The 23,476-nt window shown below is 40.9% G+C and overlaps 1 protein-coding gene across 13 annotated transcripts in view; it reads left to right on the top strand.

The window, feature by feature from the left end:
* Window positions 1-1,019: 1,019 nt before the first annotated feature.
* ICA1 (islet cell autoantigen 1) overlaps window positions 1,020-23,476 on the top strand; it is a 144,750-nt gene continuing 122,293 nt past the window's right edge. For 6 of the 13 annotated variants that reach the window (XM_065884206.1, XM_065884204.1, XM_065884213.1 and 3 more), the window contains exons 1-2: window positions 19,080-19,096; window positions 22,960-23,122. In XM_065884206.1, coding sequence (XP_065740278.1) covers window positions 19,080-19,096; window positions 22,960-23,122 — 180 coding nt within the window. Of the gene's footprint in view, window positions 1,127-1,324; window positions 1,480-18,994; window positions 19,097-22,956; window positions 23,123-23,476 lie in introns of those variants that run through there. The other 7 variants (XM_065884203.1, XM_065884212.1, XM_065884207.1 and 4 more) reach the window with 3 other exon arrangements.

Genomic DNA, 23,476 nt, shown 5'->3' on the forward strand with positions numbered 1-23,476 from the left:
CCCTACTGGGACAGGCTCAAATCCATCTGTGACAAACAGAAGCCTCAAAGAATATATCCAAAGAATAATGTCAACTTTAAAGGTTATATAAATTCCTGGAGCTGTACCATCTTATTACCTTTCTATTAAAATGTCAACATCTTCTCCTATACTTTTTCACTTTGCATCTTGGTCAGATACCTTTCTACCTTGAGATTAAACTAAATCTCTTGGTTCAGACAACTCTGGAGTCAAACTTCTGCTCAACATCCTATTGGCTGAATGCCTTTATGGTACTCTGGGCAGTGTTTTCATCTGTAAAATAGGGATAATATTCTACCCACAGGACTGGGTTGCTGTAAGGATTAAATGTAAAGTATACAGCATATGCCTGGCACAGAACAAGCAGCCCATTCTTGTCACCTGTGAATTTCAGACTTGTTTGTATCATTACTCAATAATCATCTTTCGTTCCACCCTGTTAAATTGTTTCAATCAGTGACTATTCAATGAACTTTTTAATAAATATATAACACAATCAGGGATGAGTCATAGCACATTGGGACTGCTTTTCAGCATACATGATTTTAGGAAGGAACTATTCCAACACCATTTCTTCATGTGATCACTGCAGGGTACTCAAAAAAGAAGGGTTTGGTTCTTTCCTGATAACAAAGAATAAGAGAAGATGAAATTACTATAAGAGTCAGTAACTTAAGTATAAAAGATATATGAATATATGGGAATGAAAAATACATATACAGGTTTTTTTTTTTTCACAGAGCCTTTTTACTTTAAGCCCAAACTTGATTCCCAGGTACAGGGCTCTGTAACTTTCCTTGGCATTGAAGTCATGAAGTCTCCTGTCCTCTAAAGCCACGGCAGTCTGCAGTGGAAGCAAGCAGCACGCGCTAAGCACAGCACAGTGGGAACCCCGGGGCGTTCGCTGCTGCTCCCACCTGTAGGCCAGGTCATTGTGACGCAAATGCTTTGGACACGTGGCACACCTGCGGGAGAGCAGGGGCGGGGTCACCCTGGGCGGCAGATCCGAGCAGGGTGTACCCTAGGAGATGGGGGTCGAGGAAAGACCCCAGGGAATAGAGAGAGGGAGACTCACTCCCCCAATCCCGGACCCGCCCCAAACAAGGTGAGGCCATCGCCCTCTCCCTCCTCTGGGTCCCTGGGTCTTGCTGGGAGGCGTCGCCCGCCGGGGATTCTTCGGAGGGGAGAAGCGGGGAGGGGAGACGACGGTGGGGCCCCGGCCCCTGGCGCTCGCGGAGAGGCGAAGGCGCCCGCTCCCCCCGGCCACTGCGCTGCGCTGCGACGCTCACGGGTTCCGCCGGCTGCTATTCCGGCTGGCGGCGACCGCCGCAGGAAGGGCCGGTTCCTGCGCTCCTCCCGCCCCCTTCCCTCGCCTTCTGCTGACGCCGACGTCGGATGAGGGAGCTGGAGGGACGCTCGGATCGCGGCCGGGAGACTCCTAGGGGCCGAGGCTCCGAGGTACCTGCCCTACGGGGCCGTGGCGAGGGCGAGCTGGGCGGGCTGCAGGCTGCATTGGGAGACGCCCGGCAGCCGGGGCGGTCGGGGGTCTGGGGCTGCCAGCCCTCCGCGGGCGCCGGTGACAAGCAGGTCGCCTCCTCCTGCCCCCCTGTCCCTGTGCAAGAACCGCCGCAGCCCTTTCCCCTTCCCCGCCGCCGCCCTGGGGCCTGGGAAGGTCTGGAGGATGCGCGCGCGCCTCGAGAGCGCGCGTCAGCCCCGGTGGGGCGCGGAGGGAAACGTTCCGCGCTCCAGCCCCATCTGTGGACCCGGCGTTTGCAGCGTCCCCTTCCCCGCCCACCCACCCCACCCACGCAGTGCCTCGCCTTCCCAACGCCTCCGGCCCCAGGACCCCGAGGTCCCTCCTGGGCAGGGACTTGCGTCCGGGGCTGACTTGTTGACGAGTTCACCTGCCGCGGCTCCTGGTGTTTGCTTTTTCTCTTCCTTTAGCCCGTCTTTGGCGGAGGTGGCAGGGAGCAGATGGGTACTCTTTATAATCACTAGTACCGGGAGGCCTGAGCTTGATCTCCCGCGGGCGAAGTGCTCACCAACCTCGGACCCGACTGGAGCGAGAGTCCCTAAGCAGGCCAGGTCCTTGCCAACCCTGGCGCGCCCGTTTCCTTTAGGTGCTGCTGACACCGCCTTTCCTGCCTCGCGGCTATCGCAGCTCCTGCTTCCTCTAGAAAGGAACATATCCTGTTACCGCGTCTGCCTTTGCCCAGAGCGGCTCCCCATTAACGTTTCCCATTGCGTTTTTACTTGGAGTGCCCCGAAGGCCCCTCAACTTCTCTTTGGGGGTCTTAAAAATAGTGCATGCGCCCTTTCTCTGGCGAAAGGCATTAACTGGCTGGTTGGGGGAGAGTTCTAGTTCAAAAAGGGAATCAGGTTCTCTTCTGTTTAGATAGCATAAAAAATTATCACGAGAAAGGGTGCTGGGTGGCAGCCTTAGTAACTGAGATCTGGTAACTTTATACAAATTATCAGGGCCTGGAAAATGTACCACCAGCTGGTTTGAAAATACTACTGAATGTAGGAAGAAACGCACATAAGGCATTGGCCATTAAGGTCCTATAAATTATGACTCATTGCAAACATGTTCATGTCTAAACATTTCAGTAAAGCCTCACCAGAAAAATGTCAGGTTGGTTTCTGTGGACCTTTAGTTTTTCTGAGATCTGAACTGTTCCTTGGGGTGGGGGAATGAAATAGGAAACGCTTATTACTTTGAAATCTGTGCTCCAGACTCAGTTTCTTACCTTCTGTTTAAAACACACATTTTTTACTTTTGAGTGAATTTTCAAACCATTCTTTTTGTTTTTGTTGTTTTAGGTTGCAGTCTTTATTTTTGAAACATCATGTGTAGAGAATACCATAGGGGCAAAATCAGTTTATAATCCTTAATACTTCGATTATCATTGTTTGGTTTCAGACTGCCATGTATATATTTAATTTAAGGAGATGTAGCTTTCTAATTGGATCTTTTTTGCATCACAGAGGTAAAGAGTTGTACTGTCATTAAAGATGAATCTTTAGAAAATGACAGTTAAGCTACTGAGTACTCATTATAATAGTGGAGAGACCCAAGGCTAAAAAAACTGACCTTGGACACTCCATCCATGGGACATTACATGCTAAAGACACTGGATGGTAAATGCCTAGCAAGTTTATTTTATAGCTGTCTTTGCTTCATTTGGTCCACCTGAGACCCTATCTGACTGCTTTCTCTGAGCATCTTTATTACCATGCATTTCTCTCCACATCAACCTTACGAAAAAATATGGACAATTTTGTTACTCAAAAGAAAACCTTCAAAACTGCTGCATTTTCAGTGTATTTGACTAAACAGTACATTTTTTTTTCAGGTGCAGGCAGTTTTATCAGAGGAAGAGAAGTGTGGCAACTGTGAAATGACAAGGCAGGGTAAACCTGTATTGGTGTAAACTTTTAAGTTATAGAAACCTCACACAGGAGAAGGTGGTGAAGTTAATAGTCCACAAGGATCAGGAAGGATTTTTCCTCTTTATTGGTTGAGCCCCACGTCTAGAAGCCTGAGGGTAGGTGGCAACGTTTAGGATCAGTGCACCGGCTACTAATGTCCTTTTTACTCCATCTGCACTATCAGATTTATGGGAACCATGGACAAGGATGCTATCTGTGTGTTTTTGTCTATGAGTCAACATAGATCACTAATTAATTAACCTCATTCGCATCCTCACCCCCATCCAGAATCTGCCTCAGCAAAGCCTTTAACTCCAATACCGATACCTACAGGAGGAACATTTTTTTCCTCAAGCTGTCACGTTTTATACCACTATCATATTTAATGCCATGGAGGATGGGCAGAGGATAGGTTTTGGATCCCAATAGAGCAGAATTGGAACCCCAGCTGCAACACTTAATTAGCCATGTGACCTTGAGCAAGTTACTTAAGCTTTTTTTTTTTTTTTTTTTTTTTTTTTTTTGCGGTACACGGGCCTCTCACTGTTGTGGCCTCTCCCGTTGCGGAGCACAGGCTCTGGACGCACAGGCTCAGCAGCCATGGCTTACGGGCCCAGCCGCTCCGCGGCATGTGGGATCTTCCCAGACCGGGGCACGAACCTGTGTCCCCTGCATCAGCAGGCGGACTCGCAACCACTGTGCCACCAGGGAAGCCCTATATATTCTTTTAAAACAAAGCCTTTCTTCTCTGTAACTGTAGGCCAGTTACTTTGGATAAGTAACTGATTTTGAGCTTCATCCATAAAATGAGGATGATGTCCACTGGACAGTGTTGTCAGAATAAGCATACTGTGCACGAAGCATACATGTCAGTCTGAGAAGTAGTAATTCCTCAACTAATGGTAATTACTTGTCTTAGTGTAAACCTAGGGAGAGAATGAGTTCATGGAAAGCTGAGAAAATGGCATTGCTCATGATAGGAAGTCTCTCCTCCTAAGTCAGATGATGTTGTTCATCAGGCCTTTGGCCAAATCAGAGGAGTGGGGTCGCTACTGAGTTTTCAGCAAGCATTTGTTATGTGTGTGTTATATGCCGTGCATTGTTCCAGAACTGGGAATCGCAAGACAAGACCCAGACTCTATACTGCTCTGGAGGAGCCTGCAGCCTAGTGAGGGAGATCAAAGGGTCAGGTGACAATTACATTTCAGGAAAAGTGGGGAGGGAATGAAGCCCAGGGCAGAGGTACCCAACCGACAGGAGAGAGAGCAGAGAAAACCTGAGAAGATTTGTGGAGGAGGTGACCCTTGAGTTAAGTCTTAAAGGGCCAGTAGGAATTTGGCAGGTCAGAAAAGGTTGGGAGTGGAGAGAGAGAGTTCACCACACAGTACCCAGGTATACAGAGGGAAAGAATACTGGCAAATAGTCCTCATGCCTGGAGCCCAGTATTCATGTGTATCCCTCATTAGCTGAGTGACCTTGGGCAAGTTTGATCACCTGTGAATTGAGAGGCTTAAATGTATTAATCAACGTAAGCACAGGACTGATTTCAATTATGTGGTCTATAGTCATGGAGAGGCGGTAGAGGTATTAGTAGAAAATAAGGGACTGACATTAAAAAGTCATTAGAATTAGAGGAAATTAAAGAGGTCAGTTTTAGAATACGTTTAACAGAAATTACATAGAATTAAAAGAGGGTGACTGAAAAAGACAACTGAATGCATGACTGTGGGTGGGAAACACGAGGTATATATATTCAGTGATGGACCAATGAATATATAGATAATGGTATATTGCTAGCCCTGAGAGTCTAGACTTGAGAGTGGGAAGTTCCTCTCATTCTGTGGTGTATTTGTACAACGAGTGACTGTAAAGTTTTGCAGCTATTTTCCCAGAGCACACATTAAAATCCGTCATCATGATCTCTCACACCCACCCACTTCTCTGTTCCCAGGGTAGGGCATGGAAACCTAATGGTACGTGGGGGAAATCCAGCCTTCTCTGCATGTTTCTGGGGTAGTGCATCCTAAGCCAGAGACCAAGGAGCTAATTGTGATAAATGATGCCCCGCTCTTCTTATGGGTAGGAACCCTGATAGCCGCCAGGAGTCTTCAGCAAGGTTTTGTTTTGCACAAGCACCGTGGTGGTAATGGATTTGGGGCTAACACAGCACCTGAGCCTGTGATTAGGAGAGATTGTTTTTATAGAAACCAAGCCCAGTATCCAGTCCCTTTGGTCCAGGAGTAGAGTGGAGTGCTTAGAAGCAGGAGTTCAGAGGTCAAAAGCAGCCTTGAATTTACTAGCTGTTGACTTTGGGCAAATTATTTCACCTTTCTAAGCTTTTTTTTCTCACTTGCAAAATGGGGTTGTATCCCCTTCTGGTGTGGGCATTAACTCCAAGTGCTTCACACATGTAAAATGCACCATAAATGGTAGCACAAAATTATTGCCCTTTGTCCAGCACATATTTACTAAAGGCCTACTGTGTTTCAGGTTCTGTGCTTGGTGTAAGGAGGCAAAGATGAACCAGTTAGGGTCCCTGCCTTCAAGGGACTTCCAGGCTAGTGTGGGGCATGCAGATGTAATCAGCTCATCACAGGAGAATAATGGGACTGTAAGGCACCACTAGCATCAGTGTGGAGCAGGAGGGCAGGTGTTGGGTTGGGGAAGACTTCACGGAGGAGGTAACATTTGAGAGTCTTGAAATAAGATGTTAAGTTTGGCCAGTTGGACAAAGGAGGGGAGGTCACTTCAAATGGAGGGAAACTTTGCAAAGCCTTGAAATGAGGTAGTATATTCAGGAAAGTTCTAGCATTCTGAAATGACCAGAAGGAATAGTTCTGTGTGAGGTGAATATTTTTGGGAAGGGCCCAGAATGTGAAGGGGCTTGGTTTTTTTGCTACAAAGTTTGGACTTTCTCTAGGGACCAGAGAAGGCAATTAAAGCATTTTAAGTAGGAGGATGGTATGATTAGATTTGCATATTATAGAAATAGTTCAGACCATGGTGTAAAAGATTGGAGTGGGCAGATACAGGGATGGTTTTGCCTCTGAAGGCCTAGACTAAGCCCTGGCTGTGAATCTAGAAAGGAGAAGATGTATTTAGTAGCCTTTTAGGAGGTAGAATGGAGAGAACTTGGAGACCAGCAGCTAAAGATGAGAAAGAAGTCAAGTTTCCAACTTAGGCCACTCAGTAGATTTTGTGCTGGTAATTAACATAGGGACCACAGAAAAAAAACATTTGGGGGTGGAGATGGAGAGAGATAATTCTAGTTTTAGAGGTGCTGAATTTGAAGTGCCTGTCGGACATCCAGGTGAAGATGACCATAGGAAAATGGAGAGTTAAATACCTCTGCAGAGCACCAAATCCACATTTTGACCCCCCTACTGTAGTCTCTGGAGAGGTGTTTAATTCTGGAAGTTGTTGGCATACAGCTGTTGGTTGAAGCCACAGAAGTGGATTAAATCACCTAGAGGGAGCAAGTAAAGTGTAATAGAAGACGGCCAAGGTTGGAACCTTGTAGAGCAATGATATTCAAGATATCATTGCACACAGAGGGAAAGGAGCTAACAAAGGAAATTGAAAAATTACCAAAGTATAGAGAGCGTTTTCTGAGAAGTCAAGGAGGGGAGCTTAGTCAAAGGTCAAGTGAGAGGAGGACTTGAGTTGGGTTCCTGGTGAAAACCTTTCTCTGGTGTGGTGGAGAAAGGAACCAGACTGTGTGGGCATAGAAGAACTTTGTGAAGAGAAGGAAGAGGATGGTAACTGGAGGAAGAAACAGGTTGGAGGGTATAGGTTGATGGCAGAAAGGGAGGTTGATTAACTTGAAAGAGAAGGGATAATAGATGGACCAAGGTGGGAAGGGGCAAAAGGGTAAGACCTGTCCCTTCTGAAGAGAAAGGAACAGCAGTGGTTATAGTCATGGTGCTGGATGGTTCCAAAGAAGTGAGTAGTGGTGATGAGTGGAAGCCGTGAGAGAAGGGGCCCAGCACAATGCCCAGGGCCGTGATTCCGCATAGAGCATGAGGAGGGAGGCTGGTCATCACCACCCTGGGGATTCTCCTTCTACCTGCTGCTCCCTGAAGGCCAGGAGTTGAGTGTCCTTGTATCTAATACTCTTTCCTCCGTGTTGCTGTAGGCAGCATGGGCAACATTGTGAAGTAGGTAAACTTTGTGTTGGTACCAAACCACTTGCCTCTTTCTGTTTCCTGCTTCTCTCTTCTTTGCACTCCTGACCTGAAGCTCTGTGCCTTTGAGCTACTTCCTGGTGGTTCTACCTGGTTATGCTACGTGCCTTACCAGGTATATGTCCAATGGACCTGTCTTTCCTGATTCCCACCAAAATAATTGGTCTTGTGCCTTATTTGCTATGAATAATGGTTAATAATTTATTCACTATTAATAATAACAGCACTATTGCTGCCGTTTATTCCAGTAAACGTCTTCCCTAAGAAAGTAACAAGAACCTGGAAAAAGGATCTTGTATTAGTTCTCAAATAACACCAAGTAGATGACCCAAGGGTGGCTCTGTTAATTGGGGTACGTGAAAATACAAAGCTCTCTCTTTCTGCCCGCTTCCCTTTGCTGCTGACTTTTATTTAAAGGTCCTCCTCCTGCATCTCCCTCCCCTGCCTGGGCTGCCTTCATCCCTTGCTCTTAAACCAGCCCAAACTCCAACATGATTTAGGGGCCACTACTTTACCAAGGAAAGTCCTTGAATCCGTGCCGTTTCCAGAGAAAGGAGCTGTGTGGGTTTGTTTACAGGACCTGTGCACAGCATAGATATTTTATAAACCACGTACTGGTGTATGTGTGTTTCAGTAATTTAAAATTAATGAAAAAAGCTTACTCTGGGCCTTGGGAAATTTCCTTCAATCCTGGGCCTCAGTTGGCTCATCTATGAAAGGGGAAGATTGGACTGAATGATCTGTAAGTTCTCTCCTATCTCTGAGTGATCCTGAGGATGCCTAAGAAATTACTTGATCATCTCTTTAAGAGGCTTTCAATTATGAATTTAACCTTAAAGAAAGAGAACTTTGTAAACAGTAGTATCTCCCAAATTGTTCTGATTTTTGACATTATGCTTATGTGTAATTTCATATAGGTGTCGTCACTACATTCACATTCTTTTTCTTCCTTCACACTTGTAATATTATTAACCATTCATATTTATATATGAATTATGTATATTTCATTTATAAATATATGTATGCATTTTATATTTTATATTTGTAGGTATTTATATATGTGCATATGTGTGTGTGTGTGTGTATATATATATATATATATATATATATATATAGAGAGAGAGAGAGAGAGAGAGAGAGATTGATTGTCCTTTTGATGGCCTAAAGTTAGTTCATCCACTTCACATAATCATTCCTGTGAATCTGATTTAAAGCAGTATATTTTGCATATAGAGTTGGACCTTTTTAAAGCAACTTATTATGAAAATGTGAATTGTAGCCATTTTGTAGTTCATTTTAAAAGATTAGATATACATGTATATATACACATATATGGTCTTTGTATATATACATATACATGTATATAAATAAGATTTTAGTTTTGTAATGACATCTCTGACAGGATAATTGTCAGAGATTCTGGGGAGAAAACTGTTTGAAGGTATTTATATTTGTACAGAAGATTGATGACCTGAGTTACGGAATTAATTTTTAGCCATTTGCTGCTTTGTTTAATGCCATAGACCAAGGCTGTCCAATAAAAATATAAGGGCAGCCACATGTGTAATTTAAAACATTCTAGGAGGCACATTGAAACAACTGAAAAGAAGCAGGGGGCATTAGATGATATACTTATGTAACCCAATATATCCAAAATATTATTCAACATAAACTATAAAAATACATATATAAAATATAAATAAGTATGAACATAATTAAATATAACATATAATATGTAAATATATATTTATATATAATATAGCTATATAGTTATATAAAATTTAAATATACATATATATCAATATAAAATACATATAATTTTATCAACATAAAATATAAAGGAGTATAAAATACAAATTTCTTAATAGACATTTTACTTTTGGGGGGTTACTAAGTCTGCAGATTATAGAGTGTGTTTTACTTGAAAGCATATCTGATTTCAAACTAGCCATATTTCAAGTTGCTCAATAGCCATGTGTGTTTGAAATATTTCAAACTAGCCATATTTCAAGTGGCTGATGTATTGGACACCATAGTCTCGGATGAGAAAGTTAGTTTATCTCAGATTAATCTTTCATAAAAAAATTTATCCCAATTATAAAATGCAGTTTTAACGTTTAATTTAAGGAAAACATGTATTCCCATCATTTAATAATGTTCTATGCTGGCAGTTGAAGGCTCTAGTATTTCTTGACAGAAGTTGATTGAGACCTTTGTCTGACTAGGGTGTTCATTCTTCACCTTGTGACATTAAGCTTTCAGAGAAAAAGCCACTGTAAGTACCAGAGATTAAAATCCATACGTATGCTAAATTTGAATTGACATTTGAAAGTTACATAAACCAACCTAAATAAAATCAAGGGTGAATATAATTTATACAGCAAGGGTTTTTAAAAATCCTTTCTTTAGGAAAGATACCCTATTTGTTCTTTTTCTGTTTCCAGTCTTCTAATCCATTTCGTATTATTTGCTCTTTTAGATTTCCTTGAGGTTTGTTGTGTTCAATGCCAGCCTCTTCATTACTACCATCATGAGTTTTGTTGCAGCACAAAATTCACCCTTACTCCTCCTTTGCAAGCAGGGCTGTAAGCAAGAGAAAGAAGAGCAAGACCTAGATTGTGCCCCTTGTGAGCAATTTGAGTTTGCGGTTTATTTTGATTTTAGTTTGTTTCGTGGGGACATAATATTTTTAACTAATATTAATGTTAAGGATGAAAGCCTTTTAGAGAATACATTGGCTTTTTTAAAAAATTTTTTTCAAATATGGGATACTATATTTGATATTTTCCTTTGAGAGACATCTCTTGAAAGAGAGGAAGAGACTCAGGAAAGCACCAGGTTGCTAATCAGCTGATGAGTGTTTCAGTCCCAGAATTCCTCCTCATAAACTTGATCTTTAAGCTGATCTTGGAAAAGTCTCTTTTTCTAGAAACCCAATTTCCTTATCTTTAAAAAGGAAGATGTTGTGTTCATTATCTCTAAGCTTTCTCTTAGATGTAAATATCTCTGAAAATAATTAAAATTAGCTTCATGGTTTTGTGACTGAGGGCATCCTAGATGTCAGCTAGCCTAGTCTACTATTTTACAGATGAGCCAAGTGAGGCCAGATAGTGAAGTGACTTGGAGGAGGGACAGATTTGTGGCATGGTCGTGGGTTTCCCAGATTTTATATTGAGCAGCATATTGGGAGACAAGTTATACTGGTGTTAAAAATATTTACTTCAGGATGTGATTTTAATAGAGTTAGGGAGTTTTTAAGCTTAATTAATGCCTGTATGTAATACTTGAGCTGTTTTGAAATGTGAGCGATCATTTAAAAATATTTTTAAAATATCCTAAGCCCCAATTCATTAACAGAAAATGCAAGCTTGCATGTGTAGGGTTTAAATAAAAACTCATCTATCATCTATCTTTTAGCTGCCTTGAATAAGGTTAGGATTCTGCTTTCCTCCTGTAGGATTTGCTGACTCACAAAATTAAAGCATGACTCATAAAATTAAATCATGATGGTGTTTCACATTTGCTTGTGAATTTATGAAATGTCAAAAATCATTTGCAGGAGACCCAAACTCAGCTAGAAACAGAATCCATTTAAAGTTATATGGAATGCTCAAGTAGTCATAACCCTATCAAAATCTGAAAAGGAAGGCTGTGTGATATCTGAGACATAGAAAAACACCCATAAAAGCTAGTCAAAATCACATTACGTTAATTAATGTTTAGCTTTTGAAAGAATAGAAGATAATTCAACTTCCCACCTTCCACAGGGATCTCTCTTTATCAACTATGTGTGAACACAGTTTGTTGAATCAAGATTGAAATAATAATAAAAATAAATATAGTTAATTATGCCTGGAGGAATTGTTTTAGTTTTTTCCTCCCCATTTCTACTGAAACCATTTAAATATTTATATTTAAAACACTTTTCCTTCTCTATATGGGAAATTATAAAAATCATTGTAGACATAAGAGAAAGTGACTAGAGGTAAACTTCTGGGAAAAAAAGATGAAAAATACATTGAACAAAATAAAAAGTACAAACATAAATTGTTTTTTAATGTGGCACCTAGAACCTCTGACAAATGTGTGTTTCTTCATTTGGCAAGTCATCAGGAGCCTGTATCTGAGCCCTGGCTCTGAAGCTGATTTGCTTTGCTCTCTCTGGATCACAGGTTCCCCAATTTAAAAGGAAGAGGCTTCATTCCATTGTTTTCTCAACTCCCTCTAGGCTCTTAAATTATACAGCTTGTATTAGTTCTGAGGTTATGCATCAGAGAAACAAAACCAACTGTTGAAAACTGGTAATATTACTAGGTGAAGTTGATCTCTGAGAAAACAGAAAGATGGAATGAGGAGAAAATTATATAAATTAGTATCCTGCAATTGGAAGCTAAACCCAAGAGATCTGCCAAAGGCATCCAACGTTTGTTACGGAAAGTCAATTAGGAACTGCAGCAAAGACAGGACATAGAAAGTGACCACTTCATTTGAAATAGACAGCATCAAATGTCTACCCTCCAGGAGAGACTGGTCCCCATGTGTCCCCAGTCACAGCTCCTGTTCTTCAAGTTCTAGGAATGCATAACTGCTTACAGTTGGTTGCACACACACACCATGCAGTTCTACTGTGGAAGCAATTTGTTCATTGCTTTCCCTCTGCCTGGTATAATACCCTCCCCACATATCCACACACACTCCTGCCCTTCCCCTGACCAGCAGCTACTGATTCTTAGAATCCCAGCCCAGAGGCTATGTAGGAAGCCAGCTCGGTGCCCTGACTTCTTTGTTCGTCTAACCCTGGGCACCTTCCTCATCCATGGCACTTCTTCCCCATCACAGGCAGCACTTGGCATCCCCTGACTTCAGATTCTCCTGTTCACTTATATACAAATAGCCCCAAAAGTCTATGGCAAATAGTGATGTGTAATTTTATAGAGGTTTAGTTTTAAAGAATTATTCTGTATTTGATCAAATATAAGAAACTATTGCTTATAAGCTCTTTTACCATTTTATGTTCCATGAAGAAAGAAAAATGACTGCCAAACAGTTGACAAGGTATTGATTATACAACACATCCTGGTTTCAGGAAGGTTGGAATGTGAACAGATTTGCACCTTGGATTCAATGACATGTGGTGTCATGAAGCTGGTGTTTGGGAATGAGTGATTTTACTATGGGATGATTCAAACATACCCCCATGCACCCACATCACTGTAAGACTCTGTTCTGTTCTCTTGAAAAGTGTGTTTCTTTTGGGGGGAAAAATGGCCCACTTCCCAAAGAAAGCTAAATGCTGGTATGCACAACAGAACTGAAGTGCTCTAAGATGGTGACAATTTTTAGTTAGAAAATAGAGATTTTGAATAAATTAGACAAATGACAAATTTGGCTGTGGCTCCGATCTGCAGTTCAAGAGAATCCACCATATGCTCAGTACAGATATAGGAAAAAGGGATTCTGGACTCAGTTTCAGCTAGTACTCCAACTAATAGAAAACCTGCTCACTGAGGGAAGAGAAAAACCTACTGCTAAAGTTGGAAAGATAATTAATTTGAGGCATGAAACTGCATAAGAAACAGGACACACTTAGGAAATGTGAGTCAAGAGGAAGCTTACTGAAATATTTTTGTGGGTTGAGAATATTGATATGGTGAAATATAACTACTCATCTTACCTTTACTCTGAGTAAGCGTTGGCTCAAGAATTTTAGACTCTTTGCATAATTCAAATGTAATCAGAGGTGCTATCAGCTAACTTCATAAACTCATAGAGAAGTGTTCTGGGCCGGAACAAATGTTCAGAGCAGCTGAAGGCAGCCTGTATGGAATGAAAATACTCTGCCATGTTACATTTCCAAGGAGGAAAATCCAGTATCAGGGTTGGAGGCAGCCACGGACAGACCGAATCCTCTTTGTAGCAATGCATCAAACTTTGTTTAAACCAGGCTTGCTTTAGTGTTCTATGAACCTTGGGGTATTTGGAAAAAACTTTTGCTTAGGTATTGGCCAACCAGTGTGTTCAAAATGGCTTTTCAATGGCTATTGGAAATAAAAACAAGTGGGACAGTTGTGGTCTGTCCACATGGGTGGATAAAATTGAAGACTCAACATACCAAGCATGAAGAAAAGCATAGAGGAGAATGAACATAATGACCGCACAGAACCCCTGTAGAAAATCTGAACAAAGTATCCCTGCTCCCACTTCTCCCAGTTTTCCCCATGTGGCGAGATGGTCTCATAGCCACATGTGTGTGTCAGAGAACAGCTCCTGCTTTTAATGCCTGGCCTCGGATCCTGAGGTGGAAGTATTATAATTCCATCACGGTGCAGCCTGGGAAGGTCTAAGAGGATTAGGTCGGTTGTCTTAGTGTCACCCAAGAAGATGGTGCTGGCATCAGCAGCAGTCCCACCTCTGAGTAGGGAGACATCTTTCCCCTTTATTACTTGTCTTAGACATAGAACCTTTTCCTCACTCACTCATCCTCCCACTCTCAGGGTTGCTACATCAAAATTAGGAACTAACTTTTCATTGATTTATTAACTCTTGGGTCCGTACGTTTTTTTTTTTTTTTTTTTCGCGGTTCGCAGGCCTCTCACTGTTGTGGCCTCTCCCGTTGCGGAGCACAGGCTCCGGATGCGCAGGCTCAGCGGCCATGGCTCACGGGCCCAGCCGCTCCGCGGCACGTGGGATCTTCCCGGACCGGGGCACGAACCTGTGTCCCCCACGTCGGCAGGCGGACTCTCAACCACTGCGCCACCAGGGGAGCCCCTGTACTTCTTTGAGTAGGTCTTAAATATTATTGGCTCATCTGCTTTGTCCCCGGGGAGACAGAATTTAGTGAAACACAAGCATTCATGTGGTCAAGTCATGCTGAACTTAACAATATTGGTGCTTTTCTTTTTCTTATCATGGGACTCACAGTCCGTGAGCAACTTGATACTTGCTCTTCCTTGCCTGTCTCCTAAGGTAAGGTGACCACAAGTAGAACTTTAGGAAGTCTTCTCTGTGCTATTAACAACCTTGAGACCTGATACCATTCATTTTGGGCTTCTTTCATAAGTGCTTTGTGGCAGAAGTGGAGAAAGAGCTTCCTCTGCAGAATCGTGAATTGAAGTATTAGCTAAACATAGACTTTATTGTATTTTAAAGGGAAAATGATATTTTTACAGCAGAGTTTACAAATTTGGGGATACATGAAGATCTTTTTATATGTCTCTTGCAAATGTCAAGAGTCTTGGATCTAGAAATTATGTTTATATACGTCTGTCTTTCCTGCTCAGCCTGCACTGCCTGATATTATAGCCAATAACCACATCTAGCCTTTGAGCATTTAATGTGGCTGGTCTCAATTGAGATGTACTATAAGTGTAAAATACATACCAGTTTTCAGACTTGATACAAAATCATGAATGCAAAGTATAGTTAGTAATTTTTTAATTGATTGCCTGTTGAAATAATATTTTAGATATATTGGGTTAAATAAAATATATTATTTAAATTTTTTTACTCTTTCTTTTTACTTTTTTTAAAAAAATGAATGAACTTTCCTGTTATTCTACATTCCTGCTAGGATTGGTATTTTCAGCTTTGTTTGTTTGTTTGGAATGTAACCATTCTAATCAATGTGTAGGATATCTCATATCTGTTATTTTCTTATAATCCCCTTATTATCAGGGTCTTTGTATATGATTTTTTTCCCATTTGTATATCTTGTATGGTAAGGTGTCTATTTGTATACTTGCCCGTGTTTTTTTAACCTTTTGACTCCTTTCACCCATTTCTCCAGCCACTCACCACCCACCTCTGGTGACCACCAATATGTTCTCTGTATCTATGAGCCTGTTTTTTTGTTTTGTTTCTGTGTTTTTGATTCCACATATAAGAGAGATCAGAAGATATTTGTCTTTCTCTACCTGACTTATTTCACTTAGCATAATGCCCTCAAAGTACATTTATGTTGTTGTGAATGGCAAGGTTTCCTTCTTTTTTATGGCTGAATAATATTCCATTATAAGTACGTGTGTATGTGTGTGTATACACACACACACACACAGAGGCAACAATTTCTTTATCCATTCATCCATCAGTGGACACATAAGTTGTTTCCATGTGTTAGCTATTGTAAGTAAGACTTCAGTGAACATGGGGGTGTGAATATCTTTTTGAGTTAGTGTTTTCATTTTCTTTAGGTAAATAACCAGAAGTAGAACTGCTAGATCACATGGTAGTTCTATTTTTAATCTTTTGAGGAACGTCCATACTGTTTTCCATAGTTGCTATGCCAATTTACATTCCCACCAACAGTGCACAAGGGTTCTCTTTTCTCCACATCCTCGCCAGTGCTTGTTATTTCTTGCCTTTGATGATAGCCATTCTAAAAGGTTTGAGGTGATATCTCATTGTGGTTTTGATTTGCATTTCCCTGATGATTAGTAATGCTAAGCATATTTTCATGTACCTGTTGTCCATCTTCTTGAGAAGAATGTCTATTCTGATCTTCTGCCCATCTTTTAATCAGATTGCTTTTGCTAATTGAGTTGTATGAGTTCTTTATATATTTTGGATATTAACCCCATATCAGATATATGATTTGCAAATATGTTCTCCCATTCAGTAGGTTGCCTTACATTTTGTTGATGGTTTCCTTTGCTAGGCAGAAAGTAGAAGCCTTTTAGTATGATGTCCCACTTACTTATTTTTGCTTTTGTTGTCAGATTCAAAAAGTTATTGCCAAGACCTATGTCAAGGAGATTACTGGCTATGTTTTCTTCTAGGAGTTTTATGGTTTCAGGTCTTACATTTAATTCTTTAATCCATTTTGAATTTATTTTTGTACATGGTGTGAGACACTAGTCTAGTTTTGTTCTTTTACATGTAGCTGTCCAGTTTTTCCAACATTATTTATTGAAGAGACTGTCCTTTCCCCATTGTATATTCCTGGCTCCTTTGTCGTGAGTTAATTGACCATATATGTGTGGGTTTATTCCTTTTTACTTTTTTAATATGGTTATTAGATCATTTTAAATTACTTATGTAGCTCATAGTATATTTCTATTGGACAGAGCTGATCTAGACTATAGGTTCCTTGAGGCCAGGGACAGTGCCTGCCACATGTTAATTAAATGCTCGATGCATGTTTGATAAATCAAACTGTGGAAATGAAATGAATGAACAGATGAGAATTATAACAATTTTTTTAAGTAGTTCTTTTGACACTGTGGATTTAGAAGGTGATAGGCCAGATGAGATGGATTTTGTCGGTAAATCTTAAAATGTTTATTGATTGTCCCTGGTGTATGGGACTGAAACATACATTAAAAGAGATGCAAGTGCTGGCTGCAACTGCCATCTCATGAGACATTCAGATATCCCCTGTAGGCTGACCTGATTTTGCCACCCGTGATTCCTTTGTTCAAGTGCCATATATAATCCAGAAGTTTGTTCAAGAATGATCTATTTCTAGAGAGGATTTTTCCTTTGTGCCATTTAGCTGTGGTTCTCAGACTTTAATGTGCTTAAGAATCACTTGCAAAACCCCTTACAAATGCAGATTCCCAAACCCATTTCCAGAAACTCTAGTTCAGTAGGTAAGGGATGGGGCCCAGGAATCTGCATGTTAACACCCCAGAAGATTCCTGCGTAACTGACTTGTAAGCAATACTATGAGGAACACTGCTGTATGGCACCATAATCTGGGAATAGCCTGAAACTTCAGGAAAAGGGCAGTTTGTTTAGTGATTTTTATTATCTATTATACTATAAAGAACTCATTGTTAAATATATTAATAATCAAAAAATTGCAGCAAACAGAACAATCAACAGTGAAAAGGCAACCTACCAAATGGGAGAAAATATTTGCAAACCATATATCAAAGAAGGGGTTAATATCCAGAATATATAAAGAACTCCTATAATGCAATAACAAAAAAATTACCCAATTAAAAAAATAGGCAAAGGACTTGAATAGATATTTCTCCAAAGAAGATATGCAAATGGCCAAAAAGCACATGGATGCTCTCCAGGAAGAAGAGAGATGCTGGTTACGGGATGCTGTCATTTCAGAGGCATCCGGACACTCTAAGAAAATGTCCTTCCTCTTTCCTGTCCCCGTACCTGAAGCCTGGAATATCAACACCTCAATTGCGTTCCCTCAAAACATTTTTTAAAAGCCTTGGAGAGACTTCCCTGGTGGTCCAGTGGCTAAGACTGTGCGCTCCCAATGCAGGGGGCCCAGGTTCAATCCCTGGTCAGGGAACGATCTAGATCCCACATGCTGCAACTAAAGAACCTGCATGACGCAAATGAAGATCCTGCATGCATCAGCAAAGATCCCATGTGCTGCAACTAAGACCCGGTGCACCCAAATAAATAAATTAAAAAAAAAAAAAGACTTGGAAACTCTGATCATTTTAGGGGTCCTGGTTGTTAGGACCGTTTCTGAGGTAGAGGGGGAACGATTGGGTTTATGTTGTTGAAGTAGCCAGAGCATTCACACTCTGAGCATTCACTCCAGTGGCCAGCAGTCTGTGTCTGGTCAGAGGCCATTCATTTAGGTAGCGAGCTCTCCGTTCTTTCCAGTAACTGGTAGGCAAGTGTGGCTGGGCTGGCTGTCTCTGCCCCTCCCTGGGGTTGGCTAGCTCCCACGAGGGGGGCAAGTGGAGTGAGGGGCAAAGGCATCAAGTGACTCCCATATTTACTAATGAGATGAAAATACAGTACTTGCTTGGTCAAAACTGAAATAATCTCATTTTCCTCCTTTGTACCCTTCTTGGTATCTTGTTCTGGGTTATCAATTCTTTTTGTTTGTTTTTGTTTTTGCAATGTGTTGGTTTACCTTCTAGAAATACTGATTATGAAAGATTTTAAATCTGTAAAGAGACAGACAGATGCAGTATACTCACCACCTAGCTTATCAAAGAAAATATTATGGGTACAAAGTCCCTGTATACTCCTCTCAAATAATATTCCCCATCCCCACTGCAGTGGTAACTGCTGTTTGGAATTTAGTGTTCGTCCTTCATATGCAATTCTTTATACCTTCACTCTATAATGTTTGTATATTTCAACAATACAGAGTATTGTTTGGAATGTTACGATCTCATATTTTATGTAGTCTTTTGCAACCTGCTTTTTTCATTCAACTTGCCTGTTCACTTCTTAAACTTCATTGAGGATATTTCTTCCAGTGTTACTTAACTAAACTACTCTAGACATTGGGGTACAGTGATACTGTGTAGTAATGTTTGGCCCCCAAGATACAACTAGAAATGGCTTAGATTGAAAAACTTTATATGTGTCAAATTAATGTATAATTATAATATAGTGTGTAACTGTTAAACATATTTGTTTTATTTCAGGTTATAATATAACTTATCCTCTCATGCTTTTTCCCTGTCCCTTCTCCCCAAATCATCAACAGTAGAAAAGGAAGAAGAAGGAAACATGTCAGGACACAAATGGTAAGTAATTTGTTGTCTCTTCTGAACTGGGAGAGGCTAATGAAAGAGGAAAGCACGTAGTATATGCTCAATAAATGTCTACTGAATGGAAAAATCAAGAGTCACAATAGCAGTAAATAACCTGTTAGCCTATACCCAATGTTGAGTATAGTCAAGTTTTCAGTATCCCTACTAAATGTAATATGAAAACCAATAACCAAAAATATTCTCTAAGAAATTCATTTATGTGTAACTTTCTCCTGGGAATCTAACAATGGCTTTTCTTACCACCATTTTTTTCAGTGTAATGAGTTGATACATTTTTTAATCTGTCTTATTTACAACTTCAAATATTAGGGTTATAAGGGAATTTTATATAGGGCAGCTATAAAATAACAATATAACTAATAACAATAAAAATAACTCAGACTCATTAATATATAGTCATGACTTCAACCTTCATGAACATTCAGGAGTCAGTCATGGTTGGAAGTAGATGATGCTGAATAAAATAGATGTGGTAATTACATGACAGTGTTATCACTGCCTTTTACATGCCTATAAAGCATCTAACAGCATGTTAAACCACTTATAAATTCCAGTTCTGTTACAAGCAGTGTTTCTGAGCCCTTCTGAAACCTTGATCCACTGGGCAAGCAGATCTTTGTCGTTTTTTACCTTCTTTAATTTGTATCATGAAAAAGTGCATTGCATATTTTCATTTTTCAAAGGTACAATTGATTATAATAAGGAATATACTTTTTAAAATAAATTTATTTGCTTATTTATTTTTGGCTGAGTTGGGTCTTTGTTGCTGCGTGCAGGCTTTCTCTAGTTGTGGCAAGCGGGGTCTACGCTTCGTTGAGGTGCGTGGGCTTCTCATTGCGGTGGCTTCTCTTGTTGCGGAGCACGGACTCTAGGTGCGCGGGCTTCAGTAGTTGCGGCTCATGGGCTCTAGAGCGCAGGCTCAGTAGTTGTGGCGCATGGGCTTAGTTGCTCCGCGACGTGTGGGATCTTCCTGGACCGGGGCTCGAACCTGTGTCCCCTGCATTGGCAGGCGGATTCTTAACCGCTGCGCTACGGTTAGCGCCCCAAGGAATATACTTCTTAATCCCTCCTCTCTCAGTAGAGAAGCAATCAGGTCCAAGTCCTCTGTAATATCAAATGTCAAACTTTAAAAGTACTTTGCATGTCTTAAAATGTAATGAGCTTTAAAAGGTAATTAATAAATAGCTAAGGGATTTAGTTTCCCTGAGTATCCCCATTTGACAGCTCTGTAAGAGTTGTCAGACTATTTTTTTTAATTGTTCCAGCTTGCCTCATTAAGACAAAAGGATGGCTTCATCCTGTGACCCTCGTAATGGCTGTCATATCCTGGCAGCAGGCTCAGGGAAGTAGGTAGTTGTCATCCACCTAGGAGAGATTGGAGAGTCCCAGGAGATGAGCCCTTCCCCATAGTCCTTTTCCCATTACTGTGCCACCTCATTGCTTGCTGCTGAAGTACAAGGGCTGCAGAGAACATTGAAATGCGCACTACACTGGGATTTAGAGCCTTGGATTTTAATCCTGTGTGATTTTGGGCAAGATTCTTAACGTTTTGAAACCTAAGATTCCTCATTTGTTAAATAACGGGTGAGGCATGTTCACTAAATGACCTCTAAAGTCCTTTTCCCTCTCGGAATAGAATTTTTTTGTTGTTAATCCATGACCTTTGACCAAAAAAACAAAAAAACTGGGCTTCCCTGGTGGCGCAGTGGTTGAGAGTCTGCCTGCCAATGCAAGGGACACGGGTTCGTGCCCCAGTGCGGGAAGATCCCACATGCCGCGGAGCGGCTGGGCCCGTGAGCCATGGCCGCTGAGCCTGCGCGTCCGGAGCCTGTGCTCCGCAACGGGAGAGGCCACAGCAGTGAGAGGCCCACATACCGCAAAAAAAACAGAAACAAAAACAAAAACCACAATAGAAAGAAATCCATCCTAGTCCCCACTCTTAAAATTCCTTTCCCCTGAAGTAGCCACAGTTTGGGGGAGTATATTCTTACCATCTTTTAATGCACATACTGTGTAGAGGGATTATCTTTTACATAAAAGTTATACATATTTTCATCTTATTTTCTCTGATTTAAGCTCATAATAAAATGGTTTTTATTTATCTGTTTTAAATAAAAATTATATATATTTAAGGTGTACAATATAATTTGATATGCATAGTGAAATGATTACTACAGTCAAGCTAGTTAACATACCATCTTTTTAAATTTATTTAATTAATTTATTTGGTTGCTCTGGGTCTTTAGTTGCAGCAGGTGGGTAGCACACGGGCTCCTTAGTTGTGGCATGCAAACTCTTAGTTGTGGCATGCATGTGGGATCTAGTTCCCTGACCAGGGATCGAACCTGGGCCCCCTGCATTGGGAGCACGGAGTCTTAACCACTTCCCCACCAGGGAAGTCCCAACATATCATCTCCTTTTATAGTTACCACTTTTTGTGTGTGATGAGTGCACATGAAGAGTAATGCTCCTCTCCTAGCCTATTTCCAGTGTTGAATACAATATTATTAAGTACAGTCATCATGCCTGTACATGAAATATCTGGACTTATTCCAAACTTTGAAATGATGCAGAAAGACATAAAGTAAACCATAATCCTTCTCCTCTTTCCAAAGATAACCATTGCTAAGGAAGTCATCTGAAACTCTGATTTTTTAAGAACAAATGTGTGAATTGAAACTTGTAAATGTTATCTGGCAGGAGAGTGTAAATCATCGAGTTTTGAGATACATATTTTGGTATAGTAGTATAAAGCAATTTCTGTTTTAGGACACAAGTCTGGCACATTTTGAGTGCTAATGGGATGGGGTGGAAGAAGTTACATGTCTGCAGAGGGAGATGCCTGGGGGTCTTGTGTGAGCTTTTGGACAGGAACCTTAGACAGGAGGGAGGTGTAGACAAAGCAAGGAGGGCTGGAACACCAGTGGCAAACTTTCTGTCAATATTTGGGTACCCTGGTCACTTTTACAGAAGTCCATTTCATTCTGAATTGAATTTTTTTCCAATTTCTTCCTTACATACTTTTTGATATGATCTTCACTGTGCTGTTCCTGAAGAATGGCTTCCTATCGGTATTTTAAGCATTTATGTTTAAGAATTTAAAGTTTTAGTATGAGAAACACATAATCAATTTTTTAATACTTTTTTTCAAAATTTTATTTGACTGTAGTAAGAATACTAAACATGAGATCTACCCTTTTAACAAACGTTTAAGTGTAGAATTCAGTGCTGTGACCTCTAGGCACAGTGTTGTACAGCAGATCTCTAGAACTTACTCACCTTGCACCGTGGAAACTGTATGCCCATCGATTAGTAATTTCCCATTTCCTCCTCAACCTCTGGAAACCACCATTCTATTCTCTGATTCTATGAGTTTGACTGTGTTAGGTACCTCTGTGACAGATTTGATGTATGCTGTTTTTCAGCCCCTTATCTCTACTTTTCTGCCATCACTTCACTGTTGGCCGTAAGGCTGGGCTGGAGAGAACATTGGTGTTGGGCTTTATCTCTGACTCACTGGGGTGCTTGAGGCAGTCACCTTGCCTGACTTGGCCTCACTTTGTCTACTTCTGAAAGGAGTGTGTCCAGTCTTTGGATATCTAAACTCCTCAAGGTTTAGTTTCTCAATTTCCTGCAAAAGTTTCTTAATTTCCTCACTAACTTTTAAGGTTTTGGTATAAGTTAGACTTGATTAACCTTTTGGTGTAATAACCATGTAAGAAAGTACTTATATGTTTATTAATGTTGTAAATGTTTGGATACATTTGTTCACACTATAATATCTTAACTTTTTTGAAAGTCATGAGTAAAATGGCTCTTCGAATGCCTTTTAGCAGTTATCCCTGGGATTTACACGATCGATATGCTCAAGATAAATCAGTTGTAAATAAGATGCAGCAGAAGTATTGGGAAACGAAGCAGGCCTTTATTAAAGCCACAGGGAAGAAGGAAGACGAACACGTCGTTGCCTCCGACGCAGACCTGGATGCCAAGCTAGAGGTGAGCGCTTCATTGCCCTCAGCCCCAGCACAGCCACCTTGCTAGGCTCAGGGTCTGAGAATGTATTCACGGGGGTAAGCATAGGTGTGCTTTGTATTTGAAAACATACTGCAAACAGCTAGTTCATAAGGAAAATCTAGGATCAGATTAACTCAATCCCAGCATATTTTTTAAAAACCCACAAATTCTCCTGTAACCCCCAGTATGCCTCAGTTAATTTGTTTTTCAAGCACTTCGTTGGAATGCATGGAATGTGGTAAATTCTCAATAAATGTTTGTTGAAAAACATTAATGCACTCAGAGAGCCATTGCCAGTGATAGCAACACTAGGGTCAGACAAATGTTTACATTTAG

This window comes from Phocoena phocoena, chromosome 9 (assembly GCF_963924675.1).
Source record: "Phocoena phocoena chromosome 9, mPhoPho1.1, whole genome shotgun sequence".
In the NCBI taxonomy this organism is placed as follows: domain Eukaryota; kingdom Metazoa; phylum Chordata; class Mammalia; order Artiodactyla; family Phocoenidae; genus Phocoena; species Phocoena phocoena.